Source organism: Anthonomus grandis, chromosome 7 (assembly GCF_022605725.1).
Source record: "Anthonomus grandis grandis chromosome 7, icAntGran1.3, whole genome shotgun sequence".
NCBI lineage: Eukaryota > Metazoa > Arthropoda > Insecta > Coleoptera > Curculionidae > Anthonomus > Anthonomus grandis.
In genome coordinates, this window is record NC_065552.1 from 5,986,660 (window position 1) to 6,006,981 (window position 20,322).

General features: G+C 36.3%; 1 protein-coding gene across 1 annotated transcript in view; it reads right to left on the minus strand.

The window, feature by feature from the left end:
* LOC126738469 (serine/threonine-protein phosphatase rdgC) overlaps window positions 1-20,322 on the minus strand; it is a 209,332-nt gene that overhangs the window by 147,300 nt on the left and 41,710 nt on the right. The window contains exon 2 of the mRNA XM_050443832.1: window positions 4,573-4,848. Within this exon, the coding sequence (XP_050299789.1) occupies window positions 4,573-4,810 (238 nt within the window). The 5' untranslated portion in view covers window positions 4,811-4,848. The remainder of the gene's footprint in view (window positions 1-4,572; window positions 4,849-20,322) is intronic.

The following is a 20,322-nucleotide window of genomic DNA, read 5'->3' on the forward strand; positions in this document are numbered from 1 at the left end:
ACCAGAGGCAGCAAAGAAGGCCAGAGCAGATAGAGAAGTATAAGCACTACAGGAAATTTGGTGGCCTAATAATAGGAAACTCATTATCAGTCAGTCAGTAATATTCTATAGCGGTAACCAAGGCGGACGACATGAATTCGGGACAGAATTTACAAAGAGACAGATAATATAATTCAAGGCAATAATCGAACGAATCTACATAAAGGAAAATTACAAAACTATTGATTAATATCAGCCCATGTCCCGACAGAAAAAAGAGGTGAGATTGACAAGGACTCCTTTTACGATCAGCTAGAGGATACGATTGGTACTATACCAAAACAAGATGTGCTCGGGGACTTCAACGTCAAATTGAGTAGAGAACCTGCACTCAAGCTACATATCGGAAATCACAGCGTCAACATTATGACAATGGTCAACGGTTAGCAGGACTAGCAGCTACCGATAATCTTATAGTTAAATCAACAATGTTCGAACACAAGAATATATTCTAAGAGACGTGGGTCTCAAATGACCACAGAACACGAAACCAGATAGACCATGTACTGGTCAATGTTAGATATGCCATAAATAAACGAGGTTATTATTATACCCATCTATAAGAACAGAGACCGCATGAAATATATCAACCACAGGGGAATATCGATACTGAACGCAGCATACAACATACAAGATACTCGCCAATTTGCTATTGAGCTGTGTATCACCGTATGCGACGGAACAAATTGTCGAGTATCAGTATGGATTTAGACCAAAGAGGTCAACAGTGGATCAGATACTCACAATCCGACAACTACTGGAGAAGCACTAGGAATTAAATAAAGACATATACCAGCTGTTGATGGACGTTGCATCGACACCGTTATACGCAACAGTATCTGGATAGCCATGGCAAATATACGTATACCACAGAAAATCATTACTGTTCAATACTAAGTGTCGCGGTAAAGTAAGACACCATATTACATAGGAATCTTCGGTCATGAGTGGGTTGAGACAGGAAGATGGACCGTCGCCCCTACTCTTTAATATAGTCCTAGACTATGGCTATCAAGAAGATGAACATCACCACTAAAGTATCTACCAACCAGGAGCCAAAGATGATGCTGGCGGAAGAAGTACTGTCAAAGTCAAGTAAAGCTTCCTGAAAATCGAAAGAAAATGAGTCTCAACATTAACGATGAAAAAACCAAATACATGCACATTAGCCAGCAACCAATCAGGGACAAAGTCTTCCAGAATATAACGATGTACATCTAAAACTTCGAATGCGTCAGACAGTTTAAGTTTCTTAAAGCCACGATATGCTCAGACAACGACATCACGAATACACACTGGCAATAGGTGTTGCTTTGCCAAGCGAGTCCTCATGCAATTCAGAACGGTGTTAAGAGTGTCCGAAATGAAGATATACCAGCCTGTAATCAAACGGATCATCTGCTGTGGCTGTAAGACGTGGTGTAAGACCCTTACAAACCATAATGAATTTTCAATAAAGCGGGCTGAAAGGAAAATCCTGTGAAGAATATTTGGTTTCAAGGATCCAAACACGGAGCAATATCGCATAACAACGAATGCAGAACTCCAGAAGCTATGCTGAATTAATACAATCCAGCATGTGAGATGAGCTGGATATGTACAAAGAGCACCTGATGACCGACTCATCAAGATCCAGTAAGGAAGAGACCATTGGGGCCACCGAGACTTAGATAGAGTGACAACATTTTAAAAGACTCACAGACCATGTAGATATATGACTGGAAGGAGACCATGATGGTCCATAATGGTCCAAGCGCAAGCAGTCCTGACATTTACCAGCTGACCTTGACATTTATAAAATTGACAGAAAACGTAAAAAAGGTTTAATTTATTCGTTGTCGTTGTTGTGCCGCAAATGACACGCTACGACGGATGCTTCTATAAATCTTAACCTTAAGGAAAATATTTGTTTCTTGGAGAAAAAATTAAGACCTTGAGATGCGAAATTCAAAACAAACATCTGATATTTCTCATTTGATATCTGAAGTATAATAAGAGGAATCAATAATTCATGTTATTTGACAACTTCTTGCTGGAAATATTCATGAATATGTTCTTTCAATACAGAAAATGATGAGACCTTTTCTTCATAAGGAAAACTTTTGATTTTTTGAGAAATGAGATAATGAAAATTGAGATGGTAGACTTGTGAAATGACATTCATTTTGACGAACCGCTTGCTTTGTAAATTATACCGCTAATAAATCACATAATAGAAGCTTACGTGACGTAAAGAGCAATGACAATTGACAGTTCTCTGCTATATACTTTCATGAATATCTTGTTTGCACAGAAAGTGCTTAGTTTTTAGTATGAGTCATGGCATTTGACAGATAATAAACAAATTGCGGAAACAATCAGCTCACATCTGAGTCTGACAAGTAACGTAATAGGAAATGACTTATTGAACCGACAATAGCAGTATTAACTTCGTTATCATAGATATACGCGCTTCCCAACCATGGGTAAAACATACAACTTCAACTCACTTTTCTAATAATTTAAGGCGCCATCTATCAGCAACTTTTCAAGTAACTATTATGGCAACTGCTTGTTTAGGCACGTTTCCATGAATATCGTAAGCTTATTGACATTTAACACGCCACTCAGATAATAACCATTAAACTTGACTTATGAACATGAGAGTCATGACATCTGATAGAAAAAGTGCCAATTTTAGAAGTTTAATTAACTATTTTATTCCAAGGCACACTATAATAATAATTTATCAGAGGTCATGTATCCGTAAGTTTTCATGGATACGCTGGATTATGTTAACAAATTGCTGACAGTTGACTGAGTTGACAGTTGAGCAATAATACAGTTCAACTGCTTAGAAGAAAACATAATTTTGTCTATTTCAGGCAGTTGAGCACTAAATCAGTTAAACTGCCTACTGCAAAACGTGTTTTCTTCAAGTTTGATTTTTTCAACTGCCTGTAAGGAAACATTATTTTAACTATTCCAGGAGGTTGAGCGCTTAGTCAGTTCAACCGCCTACTAAGAAACGCATTTAAAAAATATATAACTGCCTGGAAGAAAACTTCAATTCCAGACAGTCGAGAACCAAAACGTGTCAACTGCTTGAGAGATAAAATAATCATTTGAATCCCCTATATGTATCCACATAGGCTTTAAATGTCATGCTACTAACACGATTATTAAAACGTGCAAAATTAGACGAAATGATACGGCACGAAGGACCATCAAAATTTATACCGTCTATGGGTGACTGACTGGGTATATAAAAAAGACGTAAAGAGACACGACGCAAATTAATTGTTAGTTTTACCATTAACACTAATCTAGAACACATATGGGGAAAGCATTTTCTTCTTTATAAAATTGAGATAAGGTCAAAGGCGTTTGTGCAATAAAAGATAATGTAACAGACAAGTGATTCCCTGTATCATTCCTGACATTTGACACATAATAGTTGACAGAAGGCGTTGACAAACTTCACTTATGAACAGTAATGACATCTGATAGAAAAAATGCCAATTTTGTAAGTTTGATTAACTATTTTTTTCCAAGATATATTATATTAATAAATTATGAAGCGCCATCTATCTGTAAGTTATTAAACATGAAAGCAAATATGGCCGCAACGGATATTTCCTCATTTGACGTGAACAAATTGATGACAGCTGACTGATAGTTAGAATAACAAAACAGTTCAACTGCTTGGGAAAGATTTTGTCCATTCCAGGCAGTGGATTTATATCTACTATATTCTGTCATTATTATGTTATTATATTTATTTAACTCAGTTCAACTGTCTACTGGAAAATTTATTTCTTTGAACTGATTTTTTTCAACTGTCTAGAGGAAAATGTAATTTTGTTCCAGGCAGTTGAGAATTAAGCTATAAAATGTTTGAAATTCTAGTTATTTAGATTTTTTGTACACTATCTGACAAAAAACACAATTTTGTTTATTCCAGGCAGCTGGACACAAAGTCAATTCAAGTGTTTAAACGAAAACGTATTTCTTTGAAACTTTGTTTCAACTGCCTAGAAGAAAATATAATTTTGCCCTTTCCAGGCAGCACCAGAACAATTTAAGTGTTTACAGGAAAATGTATTTCTTTAAATTTTTTTCCAACTGCCTGGGAGGAAACTTAATTTTTTCTATCCCAGGTACTTGTGGGGCTGACTGGATGAATAGAAGATGATGTTAAGAAAAATATAAATTGATAGTTAACTATAGTAGTTTAGTATACTATTAACAGTAGTGACATATCTAGAACACTTAAAGGGGAAGCATTTCCTTTATCGTCAAATAAAATAATGTCAAAGACGTTTGACTAATGACAGATGGCGTTAAAAATCTGTTGACAGCTGATTTTAGCATTTATACTTTTTCACAGATTAGCAGTCATGTACAGCATAATAGAAGACAAAGATAAAGAAGACCTTAGACGAGATGACAATTAAGACAACAGCTGACTAATTTATAACGTTGACAGATAACGTAACGACAGATGACATTCGACAGTAATTCCATTGACAATTGCCACAAAGTAATACTTACTTTTTTCTAACTTGGTCATTTCAATCTCGTCCTGTCCGAAACACTGTAAGATCTTATCCGGAATCATTCTCCTGATGTCGCCTATCTTAAAACTCAGTCTCCTTCTGGGTTTCGGTTTGTTTTTCAAGCAGGGCATGGCCGCCATGTCAGCGATGTCCGACTTGGAGCTGTCCGAAAACTCCTCGTCTTCGTGTATGACCGTTTTCTTTTTTAGTCTTACGCAGGCGCATTGTGACATTTTGGTGGTGGTATGGTCGGATTAGGAGAAGATAAAGGCTGAAACAGGAAATATTAGTGTGAAATAAAGTGGTAAGGCAGTTGTCGATGTTGTAGTAAGTAATTTTTGGTAACCTGATTATCAGAACGAGGCATGGATAATCCGAAAATTTATTTCTCACATTCTTACCATAACAGGAAAAAAAAATTTACAAGTATAAACTAATTTTGATATTGCATAAATAACAGATTTCTACAAAACTAAACATGGATACTAAATATATATACAGGGCGTTTCCGGAGGAATGGTGGACATTTTGGTATGGTGTAGTACCCAATATTCTGAATGAAAAAATATATATCCTAATCTCAATAGTTGCTAACATAACGCTATTTGATGCGGGTCTAGCATAGCAGAAGAAAACTGATCATACGTGATTAATTAGGCGGTGAATGACAAATGTCGTCATGGGTAACATTTGCATTAATCAGCATTTACAGTATTGTCTTTACGTACGCAGAACATGCCGATATGACGCTCGCTTATGGTGCCTGCAACGGAAGTGTCGAAGCATCTTGTAGACCATATGGTCGATGATTTCCGAACAGACGATTAACGAGTCCAGGAGTATTTACTCGTGTCTTCGCCAAACAGCGTGAGACACTGACTATTTCTTTGCATCCATTATTTTAATTTACACCTAACGAACTGGTAAAAATGCTACATTGTTGCTAGGTATGGGGTGTGAATTAGACGTTAGTTAACTGAACATTGGTAAGAAATAAATACTAGTGAATTGAATTAAATCGGACTAAGGTGTGTAAAAATACCAAAACTGGTGAATTTCAAAGTTGTTGAGCTGAAAACGGAGCTGGAGACAAAAGACTACTAATGCATTACTTAAGGAAGACTGAGGATTTTGCTGTTGCAAATTGCTGAAAAATTCTGCAAAACTGGAAGAAAGCTCTACCATGCCAAAAAAGAAGTATTCTAGGTAGGAAAAAGAGATTCTAGAAAACAAGAGGAAACAAAAGAATTTAACTGGAAAAGCGAATTCTTTCATTAAAGGAGGACAGGATTCAGGAAGTTCTAAGAATCGTAACAGTGGACGTCAACAATATCGATGAGCTGCCCTATAGACCTTCAGAAGTGGACCACAAGAGCAAAATTAGTGACAATACGGAATCCTTGGAGTAACAAAGACCTTGAGAAAAGTGTGGGAAAATTTTTACTGGGTCTATAGCAAGCCAGACGTAGGAGAATGGCTGCAGGAAATTCCCAACTCAACCCAACCTATCAGAAGCCTACTAACATCGTTTGGGACACTGTGTTGTCTAGAGGAGAAGTTGTTTACCGAGGATCTGAGAAAACTAGCAATTTCCAACGTCGTTGGACAGTATAACAGAAAAGCGGTAATTCTTATTTCTAGAAGAGATCCTGTTGCAAGAGAAGCAACTTCTACCGATATGGAACCATCTTTGAAATCATTTCGAGATAAAATGAGCTTGCGTAACGATATTAGAAACACTCAGAATGCCAGCTGTTATCCGTTATTCCGGAATAATACAAAGTTCAGCGAATCATCCGGAATCATATTTCGCCGAGTATATAAGGAGCCGCATCGCCGCTGGTAGGCAGTTCATTGCAGTACAGTTCGGAATATTGCCTCGATATCTAAATCGGACATAAATAAGTAGTAAATAAGTTTTAAAAAAAATTCAGAGATGGCGCCTTGACAGATGACGTACGCTGACGTAAACTAATTTGGACAGGTTTACGGTGGTGCCAACTGCAAGAAAAACTGCTGCAACTGCTTTCGTTTATTCAAATGAAACTTTTATCGTCAAACTGAATTTAAGGAAATATAGGGGTGAGATTAAATAAGTCATTAAACTCACTTAAAATCCGATAAAAATTATTATTTTTTGATGTAATTAGGGCCTCCATATGACCTTATTATTGAAGATACAGAAGGATTTGATATGAGCTACTGTGAAAGGCTCTCTAATAACATTTGACAGAAATTGTAAATATAATGACGTTTGATACTTTTGACAAAGAGAGTTAAAGAATATTAGCGGCTAAAATTGCATAACCAAACCGATGTCACTAGTTTTAAACAATAATGCCGTGAGCCAATATTGACAAGAAATAAATAAAAAGTTGTATTTTGGTCGGGAATCGAACTGAGGTTACTCGATTCATATATCACTGAAGAACAACTGAACTTAATAGATCTATTGACTCTACTGTTGTCAGAACTAATGACATTTTCCCAAGTTTTTCTGGTGAACGCTTGTCGCTTTATTACTACAACCAAATATCCAAATAAAACTGTTTTCATATGAAGCATATAAAATTCGACAACCTTTTAGAGACCCTCCACAGAATCTAGGTTAATAAAGGCAAAAAATTACGGCATGATGAAACAAGAAAGATAAAGAAAATCGATCTGCGGAAGTCCTATTTAAGCGTGACGCCGCCCCGGTCGTCGAAATTAATGAGACGTCAGTCATTTGGCAAATGGTTACTTTTTTTTGCACTTTTACTCTTTTTTTAGTGCTCCCACTCTCTACGCCTCTTTACGATGCTTTATGGCCACTTTATGTATCAAGTGTCTATACTCGAAGTAAGAGGCTAAAATTATAATTAAAGGTTCCATTTAAAAAAACGATCTTGGCATTGAAATTGATCTTTGAAAATGAGCTTCAAGGTGATTCTTTGAGTCAAGGATTGTTATATATTTTTGTTAAAATTTATTTCTTTCAGTATTTAAAATTTTTCTTTCTTTCTATAGTTGAAGCAACATAGTTTGAGGCTGATCTACATCGCTAGTAAGTAAAGGCCGAAACGGTGGAATTTTTTCTGGAATAAACTCAGTTTTATTCGATATTCCAGGGTGTCCCAAATTCGAGGGTGACATTTTCATTCAATTAGTTAAAAAAAAAACTATATCAAGTACAGAGTATTATATATGTTATGGCTTCAGTTTATATAAAAGCAATTTATTTGGAAATCCCATTGATATATCTTTCTCTCTTGAACTCGTAGAGTTCTTATGTGAAGTACTAGAAGAAGTAATCGGAGATGCAAGTGCGATACCTCATTTTAAAGGCAATTAAAAATACTTTTTAAAAATAAGAAAATTTAATATGGCGTCCATAAGAAAAAAAAAGTTGATGATAATCGGAAAAAAAAACGAAACGTCGAATTAATTTTTTTTGCGTCATGTTATAGATCATAAAAAGTGGCAATGAAAAACTTTTTTTAATTTTACGATATATCTTTAAATAAAGTCGGTAGAAGGCAAAAACGATTTTGACAAATTTCGTTTTTTTTTGGATATCTCCGGAAGTATCCGGAATTTTAACATTTTTTAAACGTCATTTTATTAAGCTCCAAATTGCGCAACTTTGCCTATATTTAACCGACCCTGTAACTCTTACGGTTTCCGAGATTCCAATGGTCATCCTCGAATTCGGGACACCCTGTACATAAAAGATGTAATGAAAACCCTTTAATATGTTTACTTATTAAATTAGTGGTGATTTAAAGGTTAAGGCAAGATTTCCATTCTCATTTGCTAAACAAGCTAAAACGACATAACCCAAGTCAAGCAAGTCAACCCACAAACAATAAATTCATGGTCTCGAAGGACAGGACCGAAAACAATTTTTTACCCTCCGTATTTGACCTTTAAAACCCCTTTATTCGAAAAACAAATAGGAACACGAGTCGACCCTTTATCTCGAAAGTTGCCCACGCACAATTCCCCCTTTTCCACAGGATGTTTCTGTAACAAAATAATGACAATATATCACAGATATTTCAGGACATATAAATTGTATATAGGCGAAGAAATGTGAAAAAATATTATAGCGTTTTTACCATTCATCAATGATGCACAAAAATAGTCAATTGATTTATTTTACATACACGTACAAATTAAACACGATCACTTAAGGCTACTAAAAATATTTATTATCACTCTATTTATGCCTGTTTTAAATTTGGCGCCAATATTCAGAACTTTACTGCACTGATCTGACAACTGACTCCCAGTGGCGACGCGGCTCCTTATATACTCGACTGACCATGATTCCGGAAGATTCGCTGACCTTCTAGAGATGTCGTGCAGTATGCCACTTGTGTCATTTCGGAATGACGGAGAATCAGCAGGTTTCTCACAATATCGTTACACTGTGTTGTAATATGTTTATACTTATTTCCACGATGGTATATTATAGATTTTACGCGATTGGGTATTCCAAATTACTAAAAATTTGAGCTTGTTAAGTTGAGGATTTTAAAACACACACAACGACGGATTGTCTATCATACCTGCCAAACGTCTCGCTCCACTATGTGATCTAGGAACTTACGAAGGAACCTTACATCTGATTGGTAAGGGACTTACTATTTACTACTACTGACTGGTAGGATCTCAGCATCCACTGGTAGGTACACAGATGCCAGGGCAATGGTTTTTTTTCTCATCACCTTCTGGATGGTGATGAAATAGTATGACGAAGACCACAAGAACAATTTGCACTATGTATCTTTAGTCCTAGGGTAGGCTATTAAAGGGGTTCATATATGATGTACTCTAAATTTTCCCTAGAGGCACGCACAGAGTTGTACGTCATTTCAAAAGCCTGAAAAGCTAGGAAAAAATACCTCAACTGCCTCCAATAAGTAAAAATGTATTTCTAGTGCTTGAAACATATGAAAAACCACTTCAAGTTCCTGGAAGAGTTGAAGAACTGTCTAGAATAAATAAAAATTATTTATATGAAATGAGTGATAAATAATAAAATGACTTATATAAAAATTACTTCAGTTGCCTGGAAAATTTTTTTTGGAAGGAAAAAAAGACTTCAACAAAATTTGTATTTATTCCTGGAGTTTGAAACAAATTAAAACATTCTTCGACTCCCTGGAAAACTGAAAAAAAATATCGGAACTATCTGAATCTTAACTCTTTGATTTTATTGGAAATAATGTTATTCTGATATCTAAAAACCTTAATTAGAAAGAGAATTAACTAAAAGAATTACGCAAAAATACTTAAACGATGTTGAACATGTTTGAGCCACGACAACAGTCCAAGATCGTCGTAAGTCGCTCCAATATTGAAACTTTACCAACCTTCATTAATTCTCAAAGTCAAACTATGAAAGATATAACACTGTGCACCCCACTTATATCGCTGGATAACGTTTATCTTAAACTGCAATGTCATAACCTTCTAAACTGTATCGAAACCCTAGAAGAACCGACAAGTCTATTTACTGTAATTGGCTAAAAAGTCTTTACCACAAGGCTCTACGAACGGTAGTAGTTAAAACACTCGATGGTGACCAGAAATTGGAACAGTACTCTACTAGCATTCAAATCTTCATCATATAAAAGTCATGCCTACTAGGGTATTTTCAGAACTCTGGTAAAACCTCGGTTTGGTGGTGCCAAGAACTGGAAAACCTCAGGGCAAAGTCAAGAAAAGCTTTCTAAATTTAAATAAAGCTAGAAATACTGGAGTAGCAGAGGACTGGCACCTTTAATGGGCCCACCTCAATTAATATATAAGGGTTGTAAGACAAAAGCAGAGGGAAGCATGGAGAACGTATTGCAGGAAAATAGAGAACTTTTATACCGATACTGCGAGACTCCAAAAAGCTCTCAATATAGACCCATATCGGGAAATAGGCAAGCTACGTAGGGAGGCTGGCACAACTATAATCAACCTCCAAGAAAGCACTATTTGCTTCACAGTTTCCTGATTCCACCCTCAGAATTACGGAGGATCGGGTACAATTACCTTACTACTGTATCCGATCCTCCGTACACAGCACTAATTCAGTGTGGCCTAAAACAGGTATTGTCACACCTGGTGGGAATGTTCAGAGCATCTTTGGCGCTAATATACAACCCTAAGGCATGGAGTGAAGTCAAAATTGTGTTTTTTCCTAAATCAGGAAGGATGGACTTTACAATTATTCCCAAAGCTTATCGCCCTATTAGCCTATCATCCTTTTGCTTGAAATCCCAATGGAAAGGCTGTACAAAAGATATATAAGAGATGAAAGCCCGACATCTAACTAGCTTCATCTTAACCTACACGCATACACTCGATGCATCGATGTACAGATCGATGGGCCACAAATATGTCAGAATGCAGGCGGCTCTTCAGATTATAGAGAAATGATGTGCGGAATATTCCCTGTCAGGTACGTCACTAAGTTATGCATCGGAAGTTGAGTACCTAGGTCTAACACTCAGTAGCAAAACTATATTGGAACTCTCACATTACAAAAAGAGTTCAGAAAGCATATATCTCTTACGGCAGTGTAAACGCTCAATTGGCAATACCAAGGGCTTCTCCCCACAGGGTGTGTATCTACACAGCTATTAAAAGACCTATGCTAACATACGGTGGATTTATATAGTAGATTACTCTTCTGTTTTAACAGTTTAGAAAGGATCAAGAATTTAGTTGCTGAGCAAACTGAGACGAGCTGAGTGATTCCTGGCCAACAACCCTCGAAAAGTGGTACGCCATTGCGAGTAGCCACTAGGAAGAATTGGCATAGCTAGCTTCCAAGACAGGTGGTGCCTTCACTACAGTATAGCTGTTGTTCCAGAGATATCATTTGATACAGGTCAGAAACTAGAAACTTTTTATTGTACTGTACAGAATTGTTTCTGTTAGTTGGAAAACCTGTTAATTAGGGGATATGAACTCTAATGAAAAAATTTAACAATAGAGTTAGTGGCATAACTTACCCTAGAGTAAAGTGTTTAGAGGTTACTTCAAACAGTAATTCTTTTTTAGATTTTGGCTTAAACGAGCTTTATTCCGAAACAGCAAATAATACTTTATCATCCCTTAATTTAGATAGTAATAGTTTAGGTATAAATTTAAATTTAGACAATAGTAATTAAGTAAACACTAATAAAATGGCTGATGCATTAAAATCAACCGTTACACTTCTCAAAAACTTTGATGACCTTTTATGCAAGATACTTTAATGCAGACCCATCGCAACAAGATTATGTAATTTTAACCATTAAATCAAAAATCATAGGAGAGGCTGAAGACTTTTTGTTAACAAGATCTGACTTAAACTCTTGGTCAGAAATAAAAATTGCATTACAACAGAAATTTAATTTCCTTAAGCAGAAAAAACGAATCTATTAATGATTATATTCAAGGCTTAAAGTCATTAGTTAATAAGATTTGATCCGAAATTAATAATATTGAAGCCAAAACAATTCTTAATAATCAAAATGATCTAACAGCTACAGAAAATCTTTTGGCGAACGTCCCTAATGAACTTGGAACATTACTAATTGTGGAAAATCCACAAACCTTAGATCAAGCTATCGATATTATTACAAACTATTAAACTTTAGCAAGTCAAAACCAATTCAAAAATAACTACCTTCATAATCAAAATACTGCAAAACAAACCACCAAACCAACCACAAATAAATCAACAGAGACAGATTAACAATAATCAATTGAGACCACAAAAAACGATTTAATCAACAAAGACAAAACCAATCAAATCAATTCAGACAAAATGAACCAAATTAATCTAGATCATATAACCAACCATTCAATAAACTACAAAACCAGCAGTTTATACAAAGAAACCGGCAACGAACACCTCAATATCCCTAACCAATGTCCGGAATACAATACACTAACACAAAACCCCAATATCTTCAACCCATGTCTGGAGTAACTGTACAACCTAGAAGAGAAATGCCTCATCACCTTAACATGAGCTGACACACTTAGAAAATCTAAACGAAGTCCCATATTTTGATAGCTATAACGAAAACTTCCCACATTCTGACAACTATAATGAACCCTATTATGACGAACATCGTTTTCCAAATTATAATCCTGATGATAATTCTGAAGATTCACTAGTAGAACAACTAGAAAATTTTCATTTAGAAGCCTTAGAGAAACCAAACCCTGTTTAAGTTTAAATAATTTCCAAGTTAATCAACTACCCTTCATACACATTCCTATTTTAAATATTCGATTACTCATAGATACAGGTTCACACGCATCACTTCTTAGACCTTCATTGGCAGAAACTTATTTTCTTGAGTTAATTCAACCATACATTAGTACCCTACAAACTTATACTGGTTCACAAATAGAGCTTTTATTCATGAGCGGACAAGCCTGCAAAGAGCTCGCCTCTGGTCAGAAGCAACATACTCGTTTCCTATACTGGAGGCTCGACTTGACCTTGCCTCCCCAACCGTTCTTTCAATAAACTCTACACAATCAACATAAAGGGCATTGGTACCAATCGGATATCGGGTATTACTAATATCGGCGTAAACTCCAAAGACCTTCAATTAAACACAATGCTAGCATTAGATACTACCAAATGTCGTTCAAATCGAAATATACGACACCTGGCGGCAGAGCAAATAATCGGTAGCAACGTTATTGATAAAACAGTGATTATCCACATAGACTTGCAAACAGGCAGTTCTTGCACTGTCATCACCACTTGCACCTTCGTCAAAGCTTCTTCCAAAAATAGAGTGAAGGTCGGTTGGATCAAGTAGCACAACTACTTCCAAACTATTTCTTAGGACAGGTATCCTGACTGATCACTGCCAATTAAATAGCCACCTTTTTAAAATGAAACTAAGCAGGAGTTCACTATGCAGGGCATGCAACCATGAAGACGAGACAATAGAGCACATACTTTGCAATTGCCCTTCTCTCTCGTTAATACCAATCCATTAAAGAGATTAGGTGATTCCTTCCTCGCCTAGCGAATCCTCACTCGTTGATTCGCTAGGCTGGATGACAAGCTAAGGCAGAAGTTCCCTACTTCTTTAACAGAAGACCACAATATGCCTAGTGAGACCCAAGTGCAGTGGTGCTTGCACCACTCTCTGCAATTACAGAATTTAACCTGTTGGCCGCAAGAGCTCCTTATACGATGTAGGTTCACAAAGCAAGTTCCGTTTAGTTAAAAATAAATTGTGTACAGATACAGGAAAAATATTTATTGCACAAAAACCTACAACTCTTAAACTGTTTTTCCAATAACTGCCGAAATTTTGCAGGAATTTGTCATAGCGTGACACAAGTTTTTCTATGCTTTCTTCATAGAACGTTGCCGCCTGTGTCTTCAACCAGACGGAAACATTTTCTTTCAGCACTTCGTCAATGTTGAAGTGTTGACCTCCAGGGAAAGACTTAAGATGTAAGAACAGATGAAAATCGCTAGCAGCGAGGTCAGGGTTGAACGGAGGATGGTCAAACATGTCCCAGCCAAATCCCTGTAGGAGGTTTCTCGTCACATTTGCAGTGTGTGGTCGTGCATCGTCATGAAGAAAAACAACACTTTTTCTTGACAGAAATCCTCGGCGTTTATTTTGTTTCGCAGTAAACATCTGCATTGATTGTTTGACCTCGCGGTAAGATATCAATCAGTAAGATGCCGTTCCTGTCCCAAAACACTGTGCACATGATTTTTCGAGGCGTCAAGATTTGTTTCGGCTTAATCCTTGCTGGGGATGAAATGTGCATCCATTCCATTGATTGCCGCTTAGTTTCAGGAGTATCATAAGAAACCCAAGTTTCATCTCCTGTGACTATCTGTGACAGAAAATCTTCGCTGCCTTCATCATAACGGATTAAAAGCTAAAGTGCCACTACTCATCCGTTTTGTTGAATGTTCCTCAGTAAGAATTTGTGAAATTCAATAGCGAGAGCACTTATTGTAAACTTACGGATTTGCTTAAGCTTTTCAACAATTGCTCGAACCAGTTCTTCTGTAATCAAAGATGGACGCCCACTTCGTTCTTCATCGTGCACTTCACTATGTCCTTCATTGAACTGTCTGTCGGACCCACAAGCGGTGGGATTTTCAATCAACACCGATATTGTAAACAAGCACAACAAAGCAGGCTGACAGCGATCTCAAACTGGCGCACGTTTCTTCTCCTTGATATAGAGCGTCTGTCGATCTGCGATCGCAGCGCTGTAGCGGATATAAATAGAAACGGAACTTACTTTCTGGACGTACCTCGTATACTGAGACCATGATTTCGGAAGGTTCGCCAACCTTCCACGTATCTCCAGAGAAGTTGTACAATGTGCCCACTTGCGTCACTGCGATGATTCCAGAATGAGGGAGAATAACTGATATATTCGTGATGTTGTCAATATCGCATCCTCCTTTAGAGAGCTCAAATCGTCCTAAACGTCCTCATAGCTTGGGTTGGGTTGGTCACGACCCTTTGGTAACCAGATAGAAAATCTTTCATGGGTCATCTTGAGTGCTTGCCCGACTCTGAGGTTAGACTGGCGCAGCTCTTCAATTTTTCCTAACCTCAGCTATTCCTCTAGATAATTTTAAATCCTTTGCCATACAATGTGCCAGAGCATATTCAGCTGGATCAATAGACAGATCTCACTGCACTTCACATATCATACGCCGTACTTTAACTCTTTTGGCCATTAGAATGATGAGTATGAATTGATCGAGTGTCAAATCCAAATTTGGTTGGATTTGCCGCACAGGATAATTATACTACAGGATAATGATTGACATTTATTGCACAGGCATACTTCTTTCAGCACGTACAAGGGTTTTTCTTACTGCTATCCCTCGACCAATAGCGTTATCATGCATTCCAGGTTCAAACATGACTCTTTCATCATCTGTGGTCTTGCATAATTTTATTATTATCATATTATTAATATTCCAAGTTCAAATTATCTGTGGACGCAGTATCTGTAGGAGAAAGGAGATTTCCTCTGTGGTGGTGGAGATTACTTTTGTTATCCCGATGACTATGTGTCTAACTTTGGTTTTTAGCTTCCATATTGGGTGTATTTCTATCTGAAGGTTCTTGTACTCATACATGACTACGTCAATGAGCAGGCAGTATTTTCTCTTTTTATCCTTTATTACCAGAAATGACTGTGTAATCTTCCTGTCTGTATATATTTGAGTGTTCGATAGGTTTATTAGTTTTTTTGTGTGTTTAGTACAGTGTTCGGAGTGTGCTCCAGTATTCCAGTAGAGTTACTTAGTTTAATGCTATTCAATTTAATGCAATAATGTGAAATAAAAATTCATAGGAAAAGCGTTAAATCAAATAAAAGTAACCCTATGTTCAATTTGGGTCGGACTATACTCACTAGAGGTGGATTTCCGCACGCAAGACCGGCATTGACCAGACGTGTATAGGAAAATCTTAAAACCCATTAAACATCGATTTAATACGGCTTTTCCCTGGCTATGTGCTGGCCGGTGCTGGTGTTTACCGTAAGACGTTTCGTCTTTTCAGTATCATCAAAGTTTATTTTTCTTGTGGACGATTTATTGAAAAAGTTGCACTATATTAATGAATGAAGTTGAACTTTTCCACTGGTTAGATTCAGGACTTATTGATTGTACTGCATTCGGTTACTGTCCAGATTATTAATATGTGGTGCCTTTTTCGATATTATTTGTTCGGGATAATTAGGACAGATTGATGCGACGCGCTGTGTAAACTCACTGAACGATTTGCAGCCTACATTTACATTATCAGCTTTTTCTATTTTCATTATCTTAGACTCGATGTATTTGGGTTGCAATGGCTTCTTAGGAGCACAGACATCAGCCATGTCTTTTCTCCCTTTTTTTCTGCAGACCATGCCTAGATCCCTCTCGTGTTCTTTAAGCTTTATGTATCCGACCATAAATAAATATGTAGATTTCAAAGTGCAAAAGTCGCCAAACAATGTTCATTGGTGTCGGGTCGATACGTAGTCAGAACAAAGAAAACTTTTCACTCCTGTCGTCGAGCTTTCTAAACTTATTGTTTCCATCAGCAGCAAAAAAAAACTAAAAAGGGCCGAAACTCATTTTTGGAGCGTAAAGAAACGAAAATTCGAGAGGGAGAAGTTTTTGTTTGGAACGTCAAAAGTAGCAAGAGCTGTTATGAACAGGAGTTTAATTGATACCGTAAGAGATTTGGACGTAAATTTATTAATTAAAGTGTTTTAATCATGTTACAGCAAAGGGGTGAAAATATATCAGGAAAGTTTTGGACTTAGTAGGGAGAGACCTTTAGGACTGGAAATTAATCATATATATAATATATCTAATCAAGCCATATTTTATTTAAGAAAAAACATTTTACGCCTTACTTTTCCTCGAATAATCAAGCTTCAGACTTCATAATATATTCTAGAAATGCTTCAGTGTGACATTCCTGGTTTATCTATTTTGTTACTACGGGTTTTCACTATGATATCCCAACATTATATTCCTCTGATGGCTTATTCTACTGTATTAAGTCTTACATCACAACGCTGATCGAGTGTAATTGACCAAATAAGATGAATTTAAATATTCTCATGAATATTTTATCCGAATTTTTTCCTTGAATTACGAATTCCAACTGGATGGTATATATATACGTAAATTTTCAAATCCAACTTATGCGTTTTTTTATTTGAAGGCCCTAAAAGCCTTATCAAGGCAGCCGTCTGCTACGCTTTTCCGAATTAAAATATGGAAATGGACCCTTCGGTGCAGAAATACCACGTTCGTTTTTTCTCTGAGACAGCTCGGGGTAAAACTTGTGGAAGAGAAAGTAAAAGTTTTTTTTTTAATTTTGAGCTTTTTTTCAAGTCTGAAACTGGAACAATTCAATTATAAAAAAAATTTTGTGATTGTTTTAAATTTAATATTTACATTGTTTTAAAAATTCAAAGTTAAATACGTATTTTTTCAATTTCTTTTTAATGTCAATATTTAATATTAAATCCTCAGAGAATTTGTCATTTAAGCAGACCTATTCTCGTATGTCTACAAAACCTTTTTGAAGAATCCTCTACCAAGTTGACCATGAACCAGAGTATTAAATTGCGCTGTCTTATTGATAACGATGATGATTTGGGAAGTGCTGATTTGGTGCAGCATCGAATTAATACTGGAGGTGCACCTCGAAGGATTTCAAGAGCTAAACCAGGTGAAGTTTCCTTAATACTTTAAAAATTAAGGATATTAGGAGTTGTAGAATCATAAACTTAGTAAAACCACGTAAATCATGCTCTTATATTCATGATTCCAGGTCTTAAAAAAAAACTTATAGAATAAAATGTCATTGTTCGATTTTTTTTACACAACATACAGTTAAGACAGAGGTTTTAAAAAACCTAATAATTAACTACATTAAAAACTTGCAGTCAATTGAATTAAAGGTCTGTGCAACTATTTGTGATTAAGGTAATTTTATTGCAAGTTACCCTCATCAAAGTTAGACGATTACTAATATCGTATTGAAAAGCAACGACGTAGTAGGCGAGTAGCAGAGCGCATGAAATGTATACATGCGCGTTGAAATATTTCGCCTCCCATGCGTAATGACCGATTCTCCAACCTGTATAAATAGCCCTTGCCGCTAGGAGACCAGTTCAAATCGGAATATTGGCGTGACTTTTAAATCAAGATATTAGTAGGAACTAGAAGTAGGACTTATCAAGATAAATAATATTTATTACGTACATGTATTTATCAATAACAATCTTTTTTTACCAAGTGGAAAATCCGTAGGTTATGATATTTAGTAGTTTTCTCAAGTTGGGCCCGTATTAGAATTTGAATTTCCCGCGTTTAATTGAATTCAAATTTGGCGCCGGATTTGACCACGCTTTTTATCAAATCTGATTGGTTAAACGGTTTGCCAATAGAGATGGCTTACAAATATCATTAGTTCGAATTATTGCAGCTTCAGTAGAGGGCCAAAATTCCTGTTAACAAGGCAACCCGCATTTCCCTATATTTGTGTCTCAATCTGATCACGACTTCGAATTCGATTTCGATTCAATCGTGATGAGAAGGGTAATTCTAAATTTCAATCGTCGGCTAAACTCGTTTTAGACCCCGTATTATAAAACTATTTTGACAGATAACTTAAAGTTAACTAGTGGAATAACATCAGATATCAGAGTTAACATCAAAATATAGAAGTTAACACTGAAAAAGTTTCTATTCCTCGAGATATAGACCGCGGTAAAAACACGATTGTCAAGCATCTGATATGTCATATAAAATGTCGCCATTTTCTATAGTATTTTAGCTTGTAGAGGCTTTCTTTCTAGAAGTATATCTGTTACGAGTAAAGTTAGAATAACGGTTAAACTTAGGTTTACCCGGATAAACTGCACAATACCCAGAAAACATGGGTAAAGTCGAAAATATTAATAAAATTGTACACGTTTCGGGCTTTAGCCGGGTAAACCGCGTTCTATCCGCCTTGGCGTGGTTAATGTTAAAAAAAAACGCCATAAATATTTGGAGAAATTTATTTAATTAAAAAAACAGATTTTACAAATCAAAGGTTACACTAAAATTGTATCCTAACAAAGTAAAAGATAATATAATCTATTTGTTCAAACAAGATAAGCTGCTGTGACATTTCGAGTTACAAAGATTTCCAATAGCTTTACATTTACATTTATTGGTCATGCATTTAGTTTTACAGTTGCATCGTTTATAACCTTGACCTCCTAAAAGTGACTGTTCCTCTGCAAGTCTTAAATTTTTCTTCTCCGGTGATACACTTTCCATCTCAATAAGCTTCTCACTGCACACAGAAAATTGATTCCTGGAAAACATTTCTTCGATAGTTCCTCTCTTGTTCGCTAGCTTATACAAATCGTCGTCAGTTTTCTCTATAACTGTCATGAGAATGTTTCTAAAATCACCCCTTCCTCGATCAACGTCTGGAATTTTTACTCTCACTGTATCTCCAACAGAACATGGGGGAAACTTTGAATTAGATAAAGCTTTCATCTTCTTTGCTTGATTTTCTAAATTTCTTTTTGCGTCTAGTCTGTTTGACTGTATATTCCTTTGATACAAGCAAAGTTCACACCTTATATTCCCTGATGTATTTAAATTGTCACACTCTACACACTTGCTCTGATTTTCTAAAGTTTCTGTATTACTAGCGTTTTCTCGATAATTATTGTTGCCATTTTCCATATTGCCACATTCAGTAATATCTTCTTGCAAATTGTCTGGTTCTGGGTCACTATCCATAGACTGGTTTATATTTATTTCTTGTTGAGGCTGTTCACCTAAACTAAATTCCCTTACCACTTTCTCGAGCTCTTCTTCGGTTCGTAGATTTTCAATAGCTTCTTTTGGAAAAGCTGATGTGGATAGGCCGACTTTAATATCATGCCCAAACATGGCGGCATAAGGAGCTTGTTTTATCTCATCATGGTATGCCCTATTTTTCATTAACTGAAGAAATCTTAGACCTTCTGACCATCGTGCAGTTTTCATCGTCCATCCACGTCATAAGCATGTTCTGTATATCTTGATTTGTTCTTTCCACGCTGCCTTGTGACTGACTGTGACGTGGTTTCTCATCGACACTCCACATCGTACATAACTCTTCAATGACATGGTTGGTGAACCCCCAGCCGTTGTCCGATTGTAGTATAGATGGGGCGCCGAAAATACAAAATATGTCTA